The following is an 18,735-nucleotide window of genomic DNA, read 5'->3' on the forward strand; positions in this document are numbered from 1 at the left end:
AGACAGACAGGGGCTCCTCCTTGACCTTTGCGTTATTAAATATTTGTTTGGAAAGATACACCAAGGCATTCTTGAGAGAAACTGATACAATTCGCTGCTGAAATCAGACCCATCATAAGAAAAAAAATCATTGTTTTCTTTGATTTTAATTCTCTCTTAGGTAATGAAACATTTCCACTGTTATTTTATAAGTTTCATGGGGAATTGTCTCTGTATGCATACATATGCTCTTGTTCATTAAAATGTCTATTCATTTCAGAAGCTACAACAACTCTAAACGCAAATAGAAACATTACTGAATTACAATGGCAGTTATTATTTCTGGTTAAATAGCTGAAATATTGCCATTAATCAGCACATACACAGTCTTGTTTTATACATTACAATAAGTGATGTCAAAGTTAAGTAAGAACAGTATGAGCAAAGACATTTGTGGGCAAAGTTTGTGACTTACTTTTTGATAAATAATGTAAGAGGATGTAAAGTTCAAGTCGAATATTTCTTCTCTCCTGTCTTTTTTATGGCATGTAACTGCTTTTGAATAAATTCTCTCCGCAGCCAAGACATTTTTTTTACCATGGCAACATGAACAGCCCATCATCATATATCCCCAGCATTAGACATGGTGTGTTATAAACCACAGGAGGGCATTTGTGTGTGTGTGTGTGTGTGTGTGTGTGTATGTGTGTGTATGCGTGGCGAATGTTTCTGTTAACATGAGTGGGTTATTTTCATATTTATTCAGCCCTGCTGTGGCTAGGCTTGGCCGTGACTACTCTAAATGTAATTGAGGAAACTCAAGGTCTGGCTGTATTCCCTCCTTAAAAAGAAAAATAAATTAAAGTGGGAGAAGAAGGTGAGAGGTAGAGTGAGCAACGAAAGAGAGAGTGGATGTGTAAGAGATAGAAGCCTGGTCATGCAGTGTCCATCTTATGTGGGAAGCTGTGTATCTGTTCACACGCGCACTGCCGTCTTTTCATTAAACAGCAATATAAAAACAGCTCAGGTCAGCCCTTCTCTGCCGCTGAGGCAGCTTTCAGCATCACATCACAAGTGTACTATGGACTGCACCTCAAATCAATGCCCAGACCAAGGCCCAGTGCAGACACGCTTTTCCATCAATATGTATATTTTGGTCTTGACCCCACTCCACCTGCCTTACCGACCCTCTTTTTTTCTTCTTCTTCTTCTTTTTCTTATTCAAGGACAGTGTTTTTTTTCCCTCTCCTGCTCCACCTGAAGCCAGTTTTTGCTGAGGTGCAGAGAGCTTACACAGCGTTTTCAAATGAAGTGTGAAAATTTGCATTCTATATTTCCCAGAGAGTCCTCTTTTCCCTCCCTGTCCAGCAGCTTGTATGCCTGCCCTTCTCTCCTCCATTCTTTACTGCCTCATTTGTTCACCTCAGTCTTCCTGCTAGTTCTCTCTTCCTCTTTCCATAGTCTCTTTTCATCTTGCACTTGCTTCAGCCATCTAAATTCAATAGGCTTGTTCCATCTCTACTTACTCCTCATCCTTCCACTTACCTTGACTTTCTGCACTTATCATTTCTCTCACTGTCTGCCATAAAAACACTCTTTTTTGTCATTTAGCCAGAGAGTCAGGATGTTAAGATGGAATGTGAAATGCATACAGCTCATTGATGCCATGAGGCATTATGGGAGATGGTCAGAAAGGTAGTAGTGCTTGTGACTGTCAGATACAGGCTATTAAGATGACACTGATTTCAGTTTTAAGTCATTCTGTCTCTTTCTGCATCAGAGTGTTTTGATGTTGTTTGGCGCATCTGATGCTTCGTTCAAGAGTCCCCTGGTGGCTCCTCTGGCCACTGACCTCCCTGCAGATGGATCTTTCTTCTGCACAGAACTTGCAGCTGTGCCTCTCATGAGTAATATTATGTTACAGTCATATTTGAAGAACATATTGGCTCTTAAACTGATCTGAAGCGCTCACAGATGTGAGAGTCTGATAATTGGGACGAAGATCTAAGTTGTTTATCTCTGACCATGGATGCAATTATGCCATGCTTCATCAATAGTATTTTAAACTGATGAATTGTTGTTTGTTAAAAAAAAAAAAAAACTGACTTTGTGAATATGAAGTCACTCAAAAACAATGAGTGTCTGAATCATCCCTGTTTTTGTTATCTGTAGCTGGTGCTTCATCATAGTGTCACAGCTACATAACTGTCATGAGTTCATTTCATTATTCTTTTATTATTTTTCTTATATGAGTCCATGCAGTTACTGCAAAGTGAATATTAACAGTGAATATAACATTGCACAGAATGCTGGCAGCTGTTAACACACTTTTCTGTCTTTCTCTTCCTACAGTTGGTGTTGGAAGCCCATAATGTCCCAGAACTTTCTGCGGGTGTCAACTGCACCTTCGAGGATCTGGCTGAGATGAACGGCTTGGTGGAGGGAAACCGAATCAAGTGCTTCTCACCTGCTGAGAAGGAGATGCCACGCATTATTGTTGACAAAGGTAAGGGTTAACCCTATTGCAGCCTTTTTGCCCAAAAAGCAAAAAATGTGTTCAGGAACTTTACTTTTCCATGCCAGCTAGTGGTGGATGTCACATTGTTCAATTTGATGTTGCGTTGTGAACATGTACAGAAAAAGACATCAGTGCCTGTGATGATCTGGAGGATGCCTGCTGATAACCTGTCAAAAGGTTATTTGTAATATTGAGAAAAATATATTAAAAAGCCATTGCCAGAATCAACAAGTGATTAACATTAGAGCACCTGTTGAATACATGCCAGGGAAGCACACGTTCATCTGGATGTTTTCCCTTCAGTCAGAACCATGATAGACCTAGGGCTACAAGTGTTCTATGAATTTTTTTGTTTTTCTCATTGCCATCAGTAACTCAACAGGCCTTGGAGCACTGCCTTAGGATATGTTTAGTAATTGAGTGAACATTAGTTATTAGTCTGCTGTGGGATTTATTTACCACCTTCCCTCAAAGTGGATATGTTCCAGAGGGAGCGATGGGACCCCGGTTAACCCCAGTGCAAAAAGAAGAAAATCAAGCTGCACAGCTAAGTGTTCTTACTACAGCTAATTCAGAGCGTGGAGATTACACAGTCCCTGCAGACAATGTCACTGTTTCTATTACTTTCAAAAGGGTAACAGCTGAAACGTTTCTGATGTTATTCATTTCACAAGCAAAGAGGGGAAAATATTTTTTCTCTTCCTTATTCCACTGCTCTTCACCTCACCTCTCCGTGGTCGGCTAAGCCCGGTCTAATTGAACCAAGCTCCCATCTGGGAAGGCCTGTCCCCAGGCAGGTAATCCTTCATTACCAACCCTCAGTGTGTCCTCATGTTGCGATAATGAAGATGCCATCCTTCCATAGTTCCACAAAAAGAAAATGAATAATGAATGAAAAGAGAAATAGACAGAAAAGAGAAAGATGGTGATCCATCAATAATGCTCAAAATTTACATACAAAGGAATGCTCCCTGATGGTTTTTAGACAATGTAAGAAAATGGTATTCACACTTGCTTTTTGTCATTTAAAAAAAAAAGATCTATATATTGTTTATTGGTATTGGATTCAAAAGCCAAACATGAGGTAAGTGTAGACTAAAATACAGAGACAGGGAGTGAGAAGACCAGCATTCATTACAGGGCTGGTGAGACCTTTTTAGTGCTCAGCTGTACACATGCACACATTCACATTTTCCCTTATTCATTCAGTGCACCCACATTAACAGGAGCATCACTCACACACACACACACAAACAAAATAAAACACACTGCAATAAAATGATCCACAGATAGACAGCACGCAGATGTACAGCTGACAGGGAGCCCGAGGGTGCTTTAGGGAATTAAAAGCATTTGTTCAATATTTGCCATGTCAGTCACATGTAACGCTGGTGATGCTGTTGTTATGCAAACATAGATGCGTAAATATGTGCTCTGAGACACACACACAATGAAGAACCTTTTGCTTTGTCTTTCTCCCACACCCAAACACACACGCTTATATCCTTTTCCTATGTCAGGAAGAGGAAAACATTCCACATGTTTGCCTATATTTGAACCTTTCATCTTCCATTTTCACCAGCACCCATTAGTCTAAGCATGGTTGAAAGAGCGAAAAGAAGGGAGATAGGTAGATGGAGTGAAGAGAGAGAGAGGGAGGGATGGATTTTGTTAGCAGGCTTCAAGGTAACATTTAGGTGGCCTAATTAGGACAGATCCGTTGTCAGCGGTGCTTTACTGTGATTGATGAATGATTCCTTCTTTGTTAGAGAGATGGAGAGAGACACGGGGGAGAAGAAAGAGTCGCAGTGTGGAAGGAAGCGAAGAGACCTGTGTGTAGAGATAGAGTGGGGATGAGAGAGAGCAGTACAGAGGTAGAGTAGCGAGAGCAGTTAGATGTGTGGATGTGCTGTTGAATTAAACATGAACTCCTTCATTAGGGCCAGACAAAAGGACACACCAAATACAGATGAGGCGCAAGCTTACATACACACACTTGCACACAGACACAGACACACACACACACGGTTTTTGTTTCATCTTCCTCCCCCTTTACCTTGTCAAAGACACTCTCAAAGACTTTTCCAGGGGAATATTTTCCATCCCAAGGGAAATGTGTGTGCACCAACTTTTATTGTCTCTTCTAAGGTGGAAGGGATAGGGAGACTTAACCCAACAAAACCCTTCTACTCTCTCTATCTCTCTCTCTCTCTCTTAAGATACTGCCTTTACCACAGCAACAGGCTGAGCACCTGTGGCTCAAAGCAGTGCAGTCATATTGTCTTCATGGGAAAGTCTAATGCAACTAGACACTGAAAAAGGATACGTGAACAAGTGAATAAAATTGTGCTGGAAAAGTAGCTATGACGTTCTACCATTATCATTATTATACTGTTATATTTTTCCTGTTTGTTTCAAAAGTTGAATGAAACCATCAATAGTGGGTTCAATAAATGAGTTCTGAAACAAAAGCAATCATTGCTGCTATTAGTTTTTTTTTTTTTCTCCTTACCTTGCTTTTTCTTTCTACCTGAATAAAAAATGTTCCGTCTACCTCTATGTATCAAACTATTAATTTAGACACTGATGTATTTTCTCTAGGTGACCACCAGATTGTGCAGCTCTATCTCAAGTCCAAGGAGACAGGCCTGGCATTCGCAAATACCAGTTTTGTTTTCTACAACTGTAGTGTGCACAAATCGTAAGTCTGACCGCTTAAAGATTTCAAAGTTGTTTTCAGATGTGTAGTTGACATTTTTCAGATTTTACAGAGAAGTAAGAATTGCACTGGATGGCCAAAGCATGCATCATTTGTAGTCAGTTTATGTCACTCTCCGTTGACATTTCGAGTTGGAGTACTCTAGCAGACAACTTATCAGAATTCTTAGCCCTTCATATTGACAAAAAAACTTACTCTGACAGTGTTGGAAATATTTATTGTATACATAAGTAAGTAGGCATATTGAGCTTTTCTTCTCCAGTGTATTTGCTTCAGCTCAATACTAATTCACAACGCTGCCTTCCCTCTCCTCTGCTCTCCATTCAGGTGTCTGTCATGTGTGAGTAGCCCCTACCAGTGCCACTGGTGCAAATACAGACATGACTGCACCCACGACCCTCGCACATGCTCCTTCCAGGAGGGACGAGTCAAGAAGCCTGAGGTGAGTCCCAAACCAGGGCTGGTGATACAAGTGTTTTATTAGGATTACATCTTTCTTACATGAACAGCAGTTATTCAGTCTTCAAACCGCACCTTGATAAGTGCTGCTGAGAGAGAGTGAAGCCCTCAATAGAGATTTGAAATGTGTGCAGGAGGCCCAAACTGTCTCACAGCACCTCTAGGTTCAAGGACAGTCAACATGTGGCCCATTAAGAGAATGCCCAAGAATCCCCATAATTTTAATGCTGACCAGCTCCAGACAGGCTTTTCGTAGTGGGCCAGCTAAGTAATAAAACACAGTGAAATAAATTGAGGGGAAATGTTTGGCTACATGAGACTAATAGCTATCATTCTAGGTTTCACATGCAAAAAGAGTTATGTTAAAAGGATTGAGACACCTTTCAGCTGTAGTGCTTCCATCTGGCATGAGTCTCCTGGCATGTCTCGCTCTTGACTGCACATCAAAGGGCAGTGGAAGCTAATAAAACAGAGCCATTTCCTCTTGCCCATCCCTATTCCCAGCGACAGCTTAGTCTGTGTGAATTATCAATAATATTGGCAGCCAGTTCTATTCCCGTCGAAGCAGAGCCCACTGTAATTAGGCTGCTCTGCTGCAGAGGACATGCTACTCACTGGATGGGGTACATTCAGTGAATGCCCCCAACCCGCCTACTTCCTGTCCTGTGAGAGGGGTCTCACTCTGATTTAGAGTCATTGCCACAGTGGCGGCCTTCAGAGTAGTGCATGGAGGTAAAAAAAAAAAGGTTTGGGTATGTGCCTGTGTTCGTGTGTAACGTCTGGTGTCGGCCTGTGGGTAGTAGCAGTATGTCTGTGTGTCTGCATGCTTCTTTGTATTTCTATGTTTGTGCGTATGTGTGTGTTTACAGTTTTTGCCTGCCTGAGCCCTGCCAATTCACGCTACTTTTTCCGGGGAGGGTTTTACAGGGAGTTAGTGGCCTGTTAATCCTAGCCTGAGGTGAGCTATGATGAAGATCACTACTGCTCATGTCTGGGTTGGCAGGCGCTGCACGACGGGCAGGGACAAGCTTAGCCAGATTGCCTCCTTTGATGAGCAGTCTGCTCTCAATTGTGTTATTCCACCCATGTTTCCCCCGAGCCATTCAACCTGCGCAGACGATATTATTTTCTTTTTCTGCTGTTTCCATTATCCTTTTGAACCTTCTGCTTAGTCAGGCCCAAGCCTCAGTCTTTGCAGGTTTACTTTTCCAATTAACTCAGGCGCTGGTGGTCAATATTGACTGAGGATAATAATGTGTGAATCTTCTCCTATTGTGTTGATGACTAAAAGAAAACCATAAATAAAGTGAGGGGGATTTGGTATTAGCACATTAATGACGTCCCTTTTTTGACATGTTGTTTCAGAAAAAGCAGGTGTTTTGCAGGCTTAATGACTTTTAATTTGCTTTTAATTAACCCCTCAAATCCAAGGTCATGTATTTGCTGCCAGATTTTTGGTTGACGTTTTGAATTAATAATTTAGACACACACACGACCATCCAATAGAATCATTCTCAAATTTGATGAAGGGAAACAAGTCAACTTTTCTCGATGAAATGGGATGGCCTCTTTCTGCTGGAGATGATTTTTTGTGTACTATTACAATTAAGGGATTTCAGGCAGTGATCTGAATAATCCCTCAACGCTATGCTAATGATTGACGCCAGGCAAATCTCCCTACTGGTTGAGCTTGTTGTTAGTATGCATGGCAGGACAGAGTTAAAGCCAGGCCTGGGCGTACAGTGGGTGCCTTTCTATTCATGCCAGCAATGATATGGGCTCTCGGATCAGACGTTTGCCTGTTGGCACATTAACCAAGGCCACGTCCCATCTTGCCCTCCACACATCTCAAGGACTTAGCTGTTCTGATGAGCCTCACTGACAAAGAACATGCATGCAGTTCCATTTGGTTACACCGAATAAATAGCCAAAAGTGATTCCTGACCACTGCTGTTCTATTGATTAAGAGTTGAATAGGCTGTGCTTGTTTACACAATAAACAGTGTGTGTTTTCCTGCATATTTAGCACTTTCTCAGACCACATCCCCCATCCCTAAAATGCACACAACTGTCACACCTAAAGCAACTTATGAAACTCAGGACACTTCCTGTTCTCTTTGTCTGATGAGAATCACAGGAGAATATTTCCCTTTCCTATTCTGCTTTCTATAACGCAGCATTCTCACATCCTGATCTGCTGCCAAGCCTTTCCCTAACATATTCAGCTCCGAGGAAGATACAAAACACACAAAAATATTAATGTTACCGAATTCATATCATTTTTCCCCTAGCACATATGTACTCGTGCATTAGTTACTTCTTGTCTGTGTTGTGGTGATCGACGCCTGGGAGTTTATTTACCAGGAACTTTATTGATCAAGTGATCAATTTAATTTTATTAAAGAAGCTAAATGCCAGCAGTAATAGCTGTTAGTTGCCAATATTAGACCGAGATGGTGGAGAAAGGTGCTTCAGTTCAATTCAAATCAATGTCATACACAGGCACTGACTGCTGAGGAGTCAGTTGAGTATTAGCAGAGTGAAGAGAAAAGGGATATGTCAAAATTGAGTATGAAAGGAAATGAAACAAAGTGGAAGAGAAATGACAAAATGAAGGTACTGAAAGGGAAAGATTGAAGAGCTTCACTATGCCGCTTAAACTGCTCTAACATAGGGACCTTGCTTGGATTTCACTTAACCTGGGTCTTTTTTTTTTCTTTTGCCATCATTACTATTGGTAATAATATTATAAGCGCCATGTGAGTTCCTGCCATAGAACCGAAAGTAACTACCTACTGCGCTTGTGTTATGGGGGGTTATTACTGACATTGCATGTGCACTAACTTTTGGTTTTACCTTCGGTAATCTATATAAACTGTTTGTTTACGATCTGGGGGGTGCCTTGTGTTTGTTGCCCCATCAGTCTTCATTGCTTTGGCAATGTCACCGTCCTCTCACATCTCGGCAGTCAGTTTAGAAAGTAGGATGTTATCATAACCAATGGAGATGATGGCCAAAACCAAAGTTGTAATAAATTATCATGTTCCTTTAAGAGGAAGGACAAAGAGGCTGAGTGAGACCAAAAATTGCAGGAGAAAAAAGCAACGAAACGGCAGGATAAGAACAAGGTGAGAAGCAGCAGGAAAGGAGGGAAGGTGAACAGAGAGCAGGAGAGTGTCTTTGCCCAAGGCTCTGTAGGAAATGATAAAACAGAGGCCAGTTAAGGAGAGCTCTTGGTAACCACAAGGTGTGTGTGTGTACGTGTATGAAAACTTAAGATCCTCTTCATCTTCACACCCTACCCTGCTATAATTATGGGCCTCTCTCTCTCTTTCTTTCGCTCTCACACTCCCTTGCTTCAAACTATGCCAAGGGCTTTTACATTCACAGTTCCCACACCGCTTCCTACTTTCTGTCACTCTCGCTATCTCCACCCTTCACACCTCCCACCAGCCTCTAATTATCAGATCTAAGTAGGTCCCTGAGAAGAAAAGAAGTCGAGAAAGAGAGGGGGAGAGAGAATCAGTGTTAGTTGATAAGAGAAATGACAAGGGTCAGTGAGCTAGATAGGACGAATAACAGAGGCTTGGTTTAGAGAGCGATAAATGAAGGAGGAATAAAGCACGAGCATGAAGGAGAATCAGAGATGAGGTCAGACAAAACAATGATTCAGTGATGGAAAGAGGAAGAATGAAGGATAATTATGTAGAGAAAAAAGAGGTACCAACTTGATTTTCAAAAGTCAGTGCTTATTATGTTGTTATGATGAGTCATGCTGTTGACAGGTACTTTTCTCTTTCTAGTGCTTTACTGCAAGTCCCTGATTACATGACTGTAGGACTGTCACTGACGTTCACATCTTCACATACAGCCACCTCCCCTCACGTTTAAGATGTTTTTTAGTCTCTCTCGACTACTACTCAGATCAGTTATCTCTTCTTTCAGCCAGGAGAAAGATATTAAAGTCTTGTTTCACCCAAATACAAAAGAAACTTCCCTAATTCTACTGGTATCTACTCGTGTAGATAGTGTTGGTTAAATTTATCCAGCCTTTGAGATATCCACCAAATCAATGGCAGCATTTGTCTCTAGGAACAGGGCACATTACTGTAAATAATCCACTTAACTATTGACACTTAGAAGTGTCAAGGAAAAATGTTTAGAATTTTGTCTGCCAATTATTTCGTGTAATCAGGACTCTGTTTGTGAAAAGACATGTTGCATTTTTTATGTGATTTGCAAATGATGTAAACACCACAAATGAAATTCACCTTTCTAGTTTTATGGTTGCAGTAGAAATATCAGACAAATGTCTTTTTAAAAAAATCCAAGCAAATAACTCACTGCATGGCAATACTACTAGACTTAAGTGACAAAATGTTATTATTATTCTTTTTTTTTTTTGTAATGTTGGTGAAATTACTCTGTCAACACCACTAATAAGTAGCCTTCTAAAACATTGCAAAGTTTTAATATGACCATCTTACCACATTTCACTTCTCCACCCTGCTCTCCTTCTCTTCCTCCTTCTGTTGCTTGGAGTCAAGCAGCTGACAGTCAACAGCTTGGTGGAGTGGAGAGCTTCAAGAGTTGCAAATTTAAATTTTTGTGTCTGTACGATGGCACACAGCGAGAGCATGTGCATATTTATGGGGTTATGTGTGTGTTTATGTACTATGCGGCTTGTGTACATGTATCTGTGAGGTGATTTGCATTTGCTCCTCTGTTATTTATCGCACCTCAGTCATCGGGGGGTAGAAAGGGTGGGGAGCAGCAATAAACGCACTGACATCAGATCAACTTAACGTCGACGTAAATCTTAACTGGCGACAGCGAGTATAACTGCCAACGCCACAAGCATCAGTAGCCAACTAGGATATACACATGTTTGTCCAAACCACTGAGAGCCCACTTGGCCTCAGGGACTGCTGGCAACGATCATGGTGTGTTATACGAGTGTGTCTGAGTGTACATGTATACATAGAAACAGAAAAAACAGAGCTAAGTGGGAGGAAAAACACAGGCTATCAACAGCTTACATTCTTGTTTGTAGATTCCTTTCCACATCATGAATTTTTAATTGTTTTACTATTTCCTCTGTCACAAAATAAAAATTAGTTAGAATTAAGATTAATTAAGATGTTATTGATTTTAAATAGACAAGGGGAATGACAGGCTATACTGCTAGCAAGGTTGATCGTGTGTGTGTGCGTGTGTGTGCGTGTGTGTGCGTGTGTGTGCGTGTGTGTGCGTGTGTGTGTGTGTGTGTGTGTGTGTGTGTGTGTGTGTGTGTGTGTGTGTGTGTGTGTGTGTGTGTGTGTGTGTGTGTGTGTGTGTGTGTGTGTACAATCTGCAGTGCTGGGGGAAGCCTGCGTCAGAATTACAGGGCAGATGACTGGTTTATGGGTTTAAATAAACTTGTGTGTACAAGCCTGGGTGTACTTGTGTGAAAGAGTGTGTTTATGTGTGACCATGTAAGATTATTAACCTGAGACCACATTCATGTGTATTTGGAGCATAGCTGTAAAAAAAAATAAATGACTGATGTCAGTGTTGTAAAGAGAATTGTGGAAGGTGTTAATGAAATGTTGAAATAGTGAGGATGTGTGTGTGTGTGTAGATAGCTGCTGCTTGAATTTGCATTTTGAAGTTTTCCATCTCCTTAACATGTTGTCATAAAGGCGAGATGATACAAGAGATGCTGTCTGGCTTTGACTTGTGGCGTTTATCTTATACTGTAATGGGATTCCAAGGCTATAGTGTGTGTGTGTGTGTGTGTGTGTGTGTGTGTGAGTGTGTGTGTGTGTGTGTGTGTGTGTGAGTGTGTGTGTGTGTGTGTGTGTGTGTGAGTGTGTGTGTGTGTGTGTGTGTGTGTGCGTGTGTGTGTGAGTGAGAGAGCATACATATGATATGTCAGTGTGTTAACCTTGGATCTGTTTACATGTACCAGAAATACTCATTTTGGTGTGAGTTTAGATTTCAGACACTTCAATGCATTTAGTTGGATGCCCTCTGTGTGTGTGTGCGTGTGTGCGTGTGTGTGTAGTCCCATCACCTCATCACCATATGCCACTATCAGTGCAGATCTGTGTCTTTGAGATTCAGCTCAAGTCACCATGTAAAGTCATACGCCAGTGCCTCCTATGCCTTCATTTCCACAAACCAGATCAAATTTATTGTCCCTATTGTTCAAGTGTATTAACTGGAAGAGATGTGATTAAAAATGGATTGCATCTCTCTTTGCTCTCCCACTCATTTTCGTTCTCCAAATACGACCCTTCGTTCTTAGGAAAATGAGATTTGGAAGAGCAAACACAAATGCACCACCTCTTCCTTCCTCTCCACCACCACTGAACTCACTCACCCTGTGTGTCATTTATCTATAATGACTTTGTGAATAGTGTCACAGAGCGTTCCCCCCTCTCTCACCACGCAGCCATCCAGTCAGTCACTCAGCCTAACCCAATCAAGTGGCTTTTAATGAACTTCAAACAAGTGTTATCACCCAGTTCAACGTGCGCTATGCTTCACTCCCCCCCAGCTCCATCCATGCGGGGGTTCACCTTATCTGCTCTCCTTCTTTTCACCCTCTTTCCCTCTGCCTCTTTGACATGCTAAGGCTCCTCCTGTCGCATACGCTTAATGGTATTTTTTGCCTCTTTCAGTCGCTCTGTTCTTTTGTTGTTCCTCTCTCTCATTTTGCCTATTTTGCTGTCTCTCTATCCACCGCTCTTCAGCGAAAACATGAAAGTTTGCAAAGTACTTAGGAAAGTGCTGTTCTCTATTTACTATCTTTACCCTCTTTTACCTCTCTCCTCACCTTTCACTTCTGCTTGTCAGTCACGTTCCTCTTCATGCCACTTCTTTTTTTTTACACTTGTCCTCTCTGTCCTCCTCTGTTTGTCTTTTCTTTTTTTTTTCTTCTCTGTCCAACTCTTTCCCTCTCCTTACCTGGCCTCCTCTTCTTTCCACTACTCCTCTTCATCTTTCAGATAAGTCATAGGTGCTCTATATTTAGCCATCTACTCACACCTGAATTGATTGGCTGTTAATTTTAGACCTCCAATTGCTAAGTGACTCCCTCGCCTCTCTTTTTCTCTCTCTCACTATCTCTCTCTGTCATTCATTCTTGCCCAATTACTGCACAGGCAGAAATCAAACTTATTTTGATATGTCAGTGGCATCTCTTTTTCTTGAACAAAAACATGAATGCAACAACCAAACATACAAATAAAAACTGCGAGCTCATATCTCTGTATAACAGTCTGATTCATTGTATCATTAATGTTCCCCTCCTGTGGGTAATGACAGTGGAGTACAGATTGAGCTGGCTCTTCATTCACAGTGTCTGTGAGCAGTTCCCAGGACTGTGTAACTAAGAGGCTTCGCTGATCTCACCCTATAACACTAAAAACAGTTCATGCTGAAGTGTCTTTGTCATTAGATTAAATGAATGTTGGGGAAGTATTGTTTGTTGTTGGAGTCTGCTATCTGATGAGATAAATGAAGAAAGTGTTGATGGCTCTGTGAGTTTACAGAACACTGCCAGGTTTTAGGAACATTCCTGGTGCAATTAGCGCCATCCTAGTTGTCTCCAAACAGATGTAACAGATTGAAAAGGTTGATGTTGCATTTCAATTAATGTCAAAAACTGTCAAAACCTAATCATTTTTAATTAATTAATTAATTAACTACCAACTATTTTTAAAGAAACTAATATTTTAAAAGACTGTTCTTTACTATGTTATTGCTGACAGTAAAATAAAGCAGTGCTCAAACTAGTCAATTTCATAGTGTGAGGTTTTTTTTGTAAGTAATCCAAAATTTCAGCACCAGATCAGCTCCTCTGTGACGGGACTGTGTGGAATAGATCAGCAATCTGATATGAATTAACTTATCTGAGGTGCCAAAATTGGCATCACAGATAGGATCAGTATGTGCATAGTTGAAATTATGTCACAATGTTTTACAACATAAGGCTTAAATAATTTGAACCTGACTGTTCGGTCTAAATGGTCTTTTTGCATCTGAGGCGAGTTCTAAAAGGCTTAGTTAATTCAAAGCTCAACAGTGGAATTGCAGGAGCTCCTTGAGTAACATTAATCTAGTTGCAATTGTGCATTAGACCCACTGCGAAGACCTGAAGTTAGTCACTCTCCTTCCTTGTCACTTTGTCTCTCTTCCAGGGGTGTCCCCAGTTACTGCCTGCAGAGAGGATCCTGGTTCCAGTCAACGTGGTGAAGCCCATCACACTACGGGCAAAGAACCTCCCCCAGCCCCAGTCTGGTCAGAGGGGCTACGAGTGTCTGCTGACCATCCAGGGAAACGAGCACAGAGTTCCTGCCCTGCGCTTCAACAGCTCTTCAGTGCAGTGTCAAAACACCTCGGTAAGGAGTTTGTGTGCGTACGTGTGCGTTTTAATGTGTCAGGTTCTGTTACACATCATCATTTACCACCACCCACCCACACACCAACACAATCTCTATAAAGACGCCCCATTTCTATAAAGGTTTCCAATAAATGAGACCATAACACTTTTTCGATCTCTGTCACACACATACACACACACACACACATACACACACTCATTCCAGCTCAGGGATTTTTGCTCTGGCTAGACAGTGGGTAGATGAGACAAGAGCCTGACTTGTCTCACCTACACAACCATCCCTGTGATCGGGTTCCATTCACTGACTGAATAATACATTGACAGCAATGAAAGAATAGCATGAAAAAGGCTTTATGCTAGTCTTGATGCTAATCGTCTGTTGATACAATAACATCTCATCTTCCTGTCTGTCTTCATCACTCTGAGTGTGTGTGTCAGTGTCTGTGTGTAGGGATGTCTGTGGGATCTGTGAGCATAATCAGAGTACAATCCAAATATTGTACTTTGATTGAGCAGTGAAGGAGGGAAACTGTAATTTAGCGGAAAATTATGATTCTAGCATCAACCCGCCATACTGCTGGTGTTACAGAACCAAAAGAAAAATAATCTTCTCTTTGAAAGCTCCCTGGTGTGTATAGTGTGTGGCTGTGAATTCAGCATGCATGTGTGTGAGTTCATGTGTGTATTCATTGTGTGTACAGCCACCTGTTGGTGATGCGTTTCGCATTCAAAGGTGTATTGTGATAGTGTAGGCTTTTGGACTTGGAGATAATGGACAGTTAAAAGTAGCTTAACAGCTTCTCTTTTACTCTCTCTCTCTCTCATACTCTCTCTCCCATCTCTCCTTCCCTCTGTGGTTGCCATGGTGATAGTATTTCTACGATGGGATGGAGATGAGCAGCCTTCCTGTGGAGCTGACCGTCATCTGGAACGGAGATTTCAGTATTGACAACCCCGCCCACAACAAAGGTGAGAAAGCACACACGCGCGCACACACACACACATATATGTGTGTGTGTGTGTATATGTATATATATATATACACATATATATATATATATATACATACACGTATACACTTGAATCAATATCAACTTTTTCCATAGTTCTTACAATATCATAAAAACCACACACACATATATAGTCGACATAGTTTCTGATAAACTCTCACTTACATACACACACACACACACACACACACACACGCACGTAAAGCTGCTGCCTCCCCATTGTTGCCCTTGGAGCCGGTCTCCATGGCAACAGGCGGGCGGTGTGCTGAGGTGCAGCATCCATCCTCTGATGTTGGTGTGTAGAGTGGTTAACTTTAACACATCCTCTGTTACGCTTTACTTCTGTAGGTCTCTCTTTCGCCTCCCTGTCTCTCTTTGTTTCCATCTGCCTGTCTGTCTCTGTCCGTCTCTGAATTCCATTTTCTTGCTCCTCTTATTTCTTTTCAGCTGTTTCTCTTATTTGCTCTGTCAACACCGCTCTGGGAGTTTGGCAATCTATCAATCTCTTTCACCACTGCCTCTCTCCTCCCTTCATTTCATTTCTCTCATCTCAGCAATTCAACGTGCTTCACTAGCGTACGTTACATGAGAAACATTGGCAAAGCATATACATGTACAGCTGAGCTAAGTAATGGTAATAAATAACAGCTATAGCTCTAAGATTTATTTCTCTGCCTTTCCCTTTCTTTTCTATCTAACTCTCCATCTACTCACTGTATATGTGGAATGACAGCTTAGTGCTAAAATTTTAAGCACTCAGCATTCAGCTGCTGAGCTTGATTCAGTTTGGCCACTGGCGATCCACCACTGTGAGTGTACCATGCTGGGATAGAGAAACAGCAGCATGCTGGGGGTTGTAGTTCTCTGACAGGAAAACAACTCATTTTAACCAAAGGCAGTAGAGTCAGGCGTAAGAAGCAAATTGTTAAAATGTGGATGATATGCCAACATGACACTGTGCTGTAAGGCAAAGTTTGTAGAGTGTTTGTGTGTGTTTGCCGTTGTGTGCCTGAGTCAGATACAGTGTACAAAACATATCCCCGAGCACAAGTGTAGAACCAAAGAAGCAACAAAAGTTGGAGAAAGAGGGGAGGATGCTTAAACTAGAGTCATCCCTGTCCTCCTCCTTCCTTTGTTTGCCTGTGGAGGAAGCAGCTCCCAGGGCATCACTTGATGGACAGATCACACATGCTTCTTATCACAATTAAAAAGAAAATGGTCGGTCCGTTGCCATGGAGATGATATGTTAAACGTGTGGTGGTTTCGCAGAGGCGAGAGGCAGCAGTGTAGGAACCTCAGAGAGAGAGGGAGTATATAGAGGTGATGATAGATGGAGAGATAATGAGACAAAGATATCAGCAAATGTCTCTCTCAGAATGTCGAGTTTGTTGTTTGCATATTCAAACAACAGCTGACAGACATTGAGCGATATGAGTAAACAACCCAAATTGTAGTTTGTTGTGTGTGTTTGTCCATCATTTTAGAGGCTTTTTCCCAAAATAATTTCACATGCCTTTGCAGTGCTGTAATCATTTGTACAAAGGTTGCTCACTCTGGTTTTCTACTCTTTCTCCCTCTTCCATTACCTTCTTCTATCATCCGCCCCTTTCTTTCCTCCCTCCTGCACAGTCCATCTGTACAAATGTGACGCCCAGCGAGGAAGCTGTGGTTTGTGTCTGAAGGCAGACCCGCTGTTTGGGTGTGTCTGGTGTAAAGGAGAGAACCGCTGCACCCTCAAGCAACACTGCCCCCATCCTGAGAACCAGTGGCTGGAGCACAACGGCATCAACAGCAAGTGCACCCACCCACGGATCACACAGGTGAGACACACATACCAGGAGACGCATGCATCAGTGTCGGCGTGCGTCCACCAATACAGTCCATACTTAACACGTAAGCACCAACATGGGCCAAGCAATGCCAACATTAATGTAAGTTCTTATACATATACATACATAATTACCTTAATTACAGATTGTACAGATGGTAACATACTCATAGCCCACTCGGCAGCTGATCATTTCAACATAATGGTCACCACCAGCTATTCAGTCTGACAGCAAGAACAATACATTTATTTTACACCTTTTTACAGTGAGGATACACATCTCACTCTTCAAAAAGTTTCAGTGATAATGATATACTAGAATCACAATCATGAAAATAGGCAGGTCTTTTCTCAAAAAAGTAAGTTGGACATTGGCTATCTTTGATGGAAATGAACTCCTCCCTTACTTTCAGTATCCTAACATTCAGATAGTCCGTGTAAAGCCTAAATAGAGACAGATCATCCTCGCTTTTGCTAGTTATCAATCAACTCTGCACAGATGTGCATGTAAACCCCGTTTAACCCAGCATGCTCCTGAAAACCATGAACACAGTGTGAGGCAAATAGCCTTGACTTGTGCAAGATATAAAAGGGGCAATAGCAGAAGGGATAAGGTGAGATGAAGGATAAGACAAATACAAAGGAAAGATGGATGGAAAGATGGCCAGATAAAGAGAGAGTAGGATGGATTGGGTTCACTTGAAAGAGAGGTGTGGTGACATATGGGTAGATTGAGCCAGAATAGTCACAACAGGCTAAAGGGGTGGAAGAAGACCCCCAACTTACCCCCTCCCCTTTTCCCAGTGATGGATGTAAGGGTCCCCTCTGCAACCTTTTCCCAAGGAGGAGTGTTAGGAGCAGATGGTGACTGACTAAAGCTGAAGGGATGAAGCAAAGCGTGAATAAAAAAGAGAAGGGAATCCCCTTCGGTGTCCTGCGGAGTGATGGGTTTGGACAGAGAGAGGGAAGAGGGATACAGGAATGAAAGAGTAATCCCTTCTCTGGTTTCTTCTCCCTGTGGCATCGTAGGTACACCAGCATACAGATAAGTGGTTGACCTTGGTGGAGATTCAGCGAAAGCAGCACCATAAATCTGATAGATTCTTGTGACCTTACAACATGACCCTGATCTTTTTAAGTAAGGAAAGGAGGGGAGTCAGACAGGAGAGGACCAAAGTGTGGAATCTTTGGAGTTCAAGGAAATAGACATCTTCAAAACAGTGGACTTACCTGACTTTCTATTCTCATTGATAACCTAAACGATTTCGATTATTCTTATCTAGGCAAAATCAAATCTACTCTTGAGGAAGGTGATGAAAAGATGATGATATTTTGTCCCGCGTTCTACTTATAAAAGACTCTGGATCAGTCAGTTGCACTCTATTATTCCTCTACTCCAGTGTTTGTCTTCAGCCTGAACAGTGGATTTATTCCTGGAGATGGGCCCTGTATTTCTCCTTACATGCCTGAGGCTGCAGCAGGGACATATTGCAGCCTTCTCACGTCCCCCATAAAAACTGTCAGCGGGTGAGGAGTGAGGACTTTTCCAAGACGACCAGGGCCCTAATGCATTCTAATACGCTTCATTATAATGACATCTCCCGTCAACAATATGAGGGGGAGAGACTCACATAGAAAGATGGAAAAAGAAAGGGCGAGAGAGGGAGAAGTGATTAAGTGTTTGCCTCTACCCAACCGTCAATTATCTTGTCAAAGTCACAAATCTAATCAACGCCTCATTGCGTCTCTCGCTCTCTCTCTTTCATTCTTTCGCCCCATTCTTCTACTTCACGATTTCTCTAAGTCTTTCTCCCCCTCCATCCTCAATATTTG

General features: G+C 41.9%; 1 protein-coding gene across 3 annotated transcripts in view; it reads left to right on the plus strand.

The window, feature by feature from the left end:
• The window catches only part of plxna4 (plexin A4), a 239,595-nt gene that overhangs the window by 174,134 nt on the left and 46,726 nt on the right, over positions 1-18,735 (plus strand). For 2 of the 3 annotated variants that reach the window (XM_022748997.1, XM_022748999.1), the window contains 6 exons: positions 2,332-2,485; positions 5,078-5,198; positions 5,544-5,658; positions 13,862-14,062; positions 14,937-15,033; positions 16,704-16,894. In XM_022748997.1, coding sequence (XP_022604718.1) covers positions 2,332-2,485; positions 5,078-5,198; positions 5,544-5,658; positions 13,862-14,062; positions 14,937-15,033; positions 16,704-16,894 — 879 coding nt within the window. The remainder of the gene's footprint in view (positions 1-2,331; positions 2,486-5,077; positions 5,199-5,543; positions 5,659-13,861; positions 14,063-14,936; positions 15,034-16,703; positions 16,895-18,735) is intronic. The other variant, XM_022748998.1, reaches the window with a different exon arrangement.

The sequence above is a fragment of the Seriola dumerili genome, unplaced genomic scaffold (genome assembly GCF_002260705.1).
Source record: "Seriola dumerili isolate Sdu_G_001 unplaced genomic scaffold, Sdu_1.0 BDQW01000138.1, whole genome shotgun sequence".
In the NCBI taxonomy this organism is placed as follows: domain Eukaryota; kingdom Metazoa; phylum Chordata; class Actinopteri; order Carangiformes; family Carangidae; genus Seriola; species Seriola dumerili.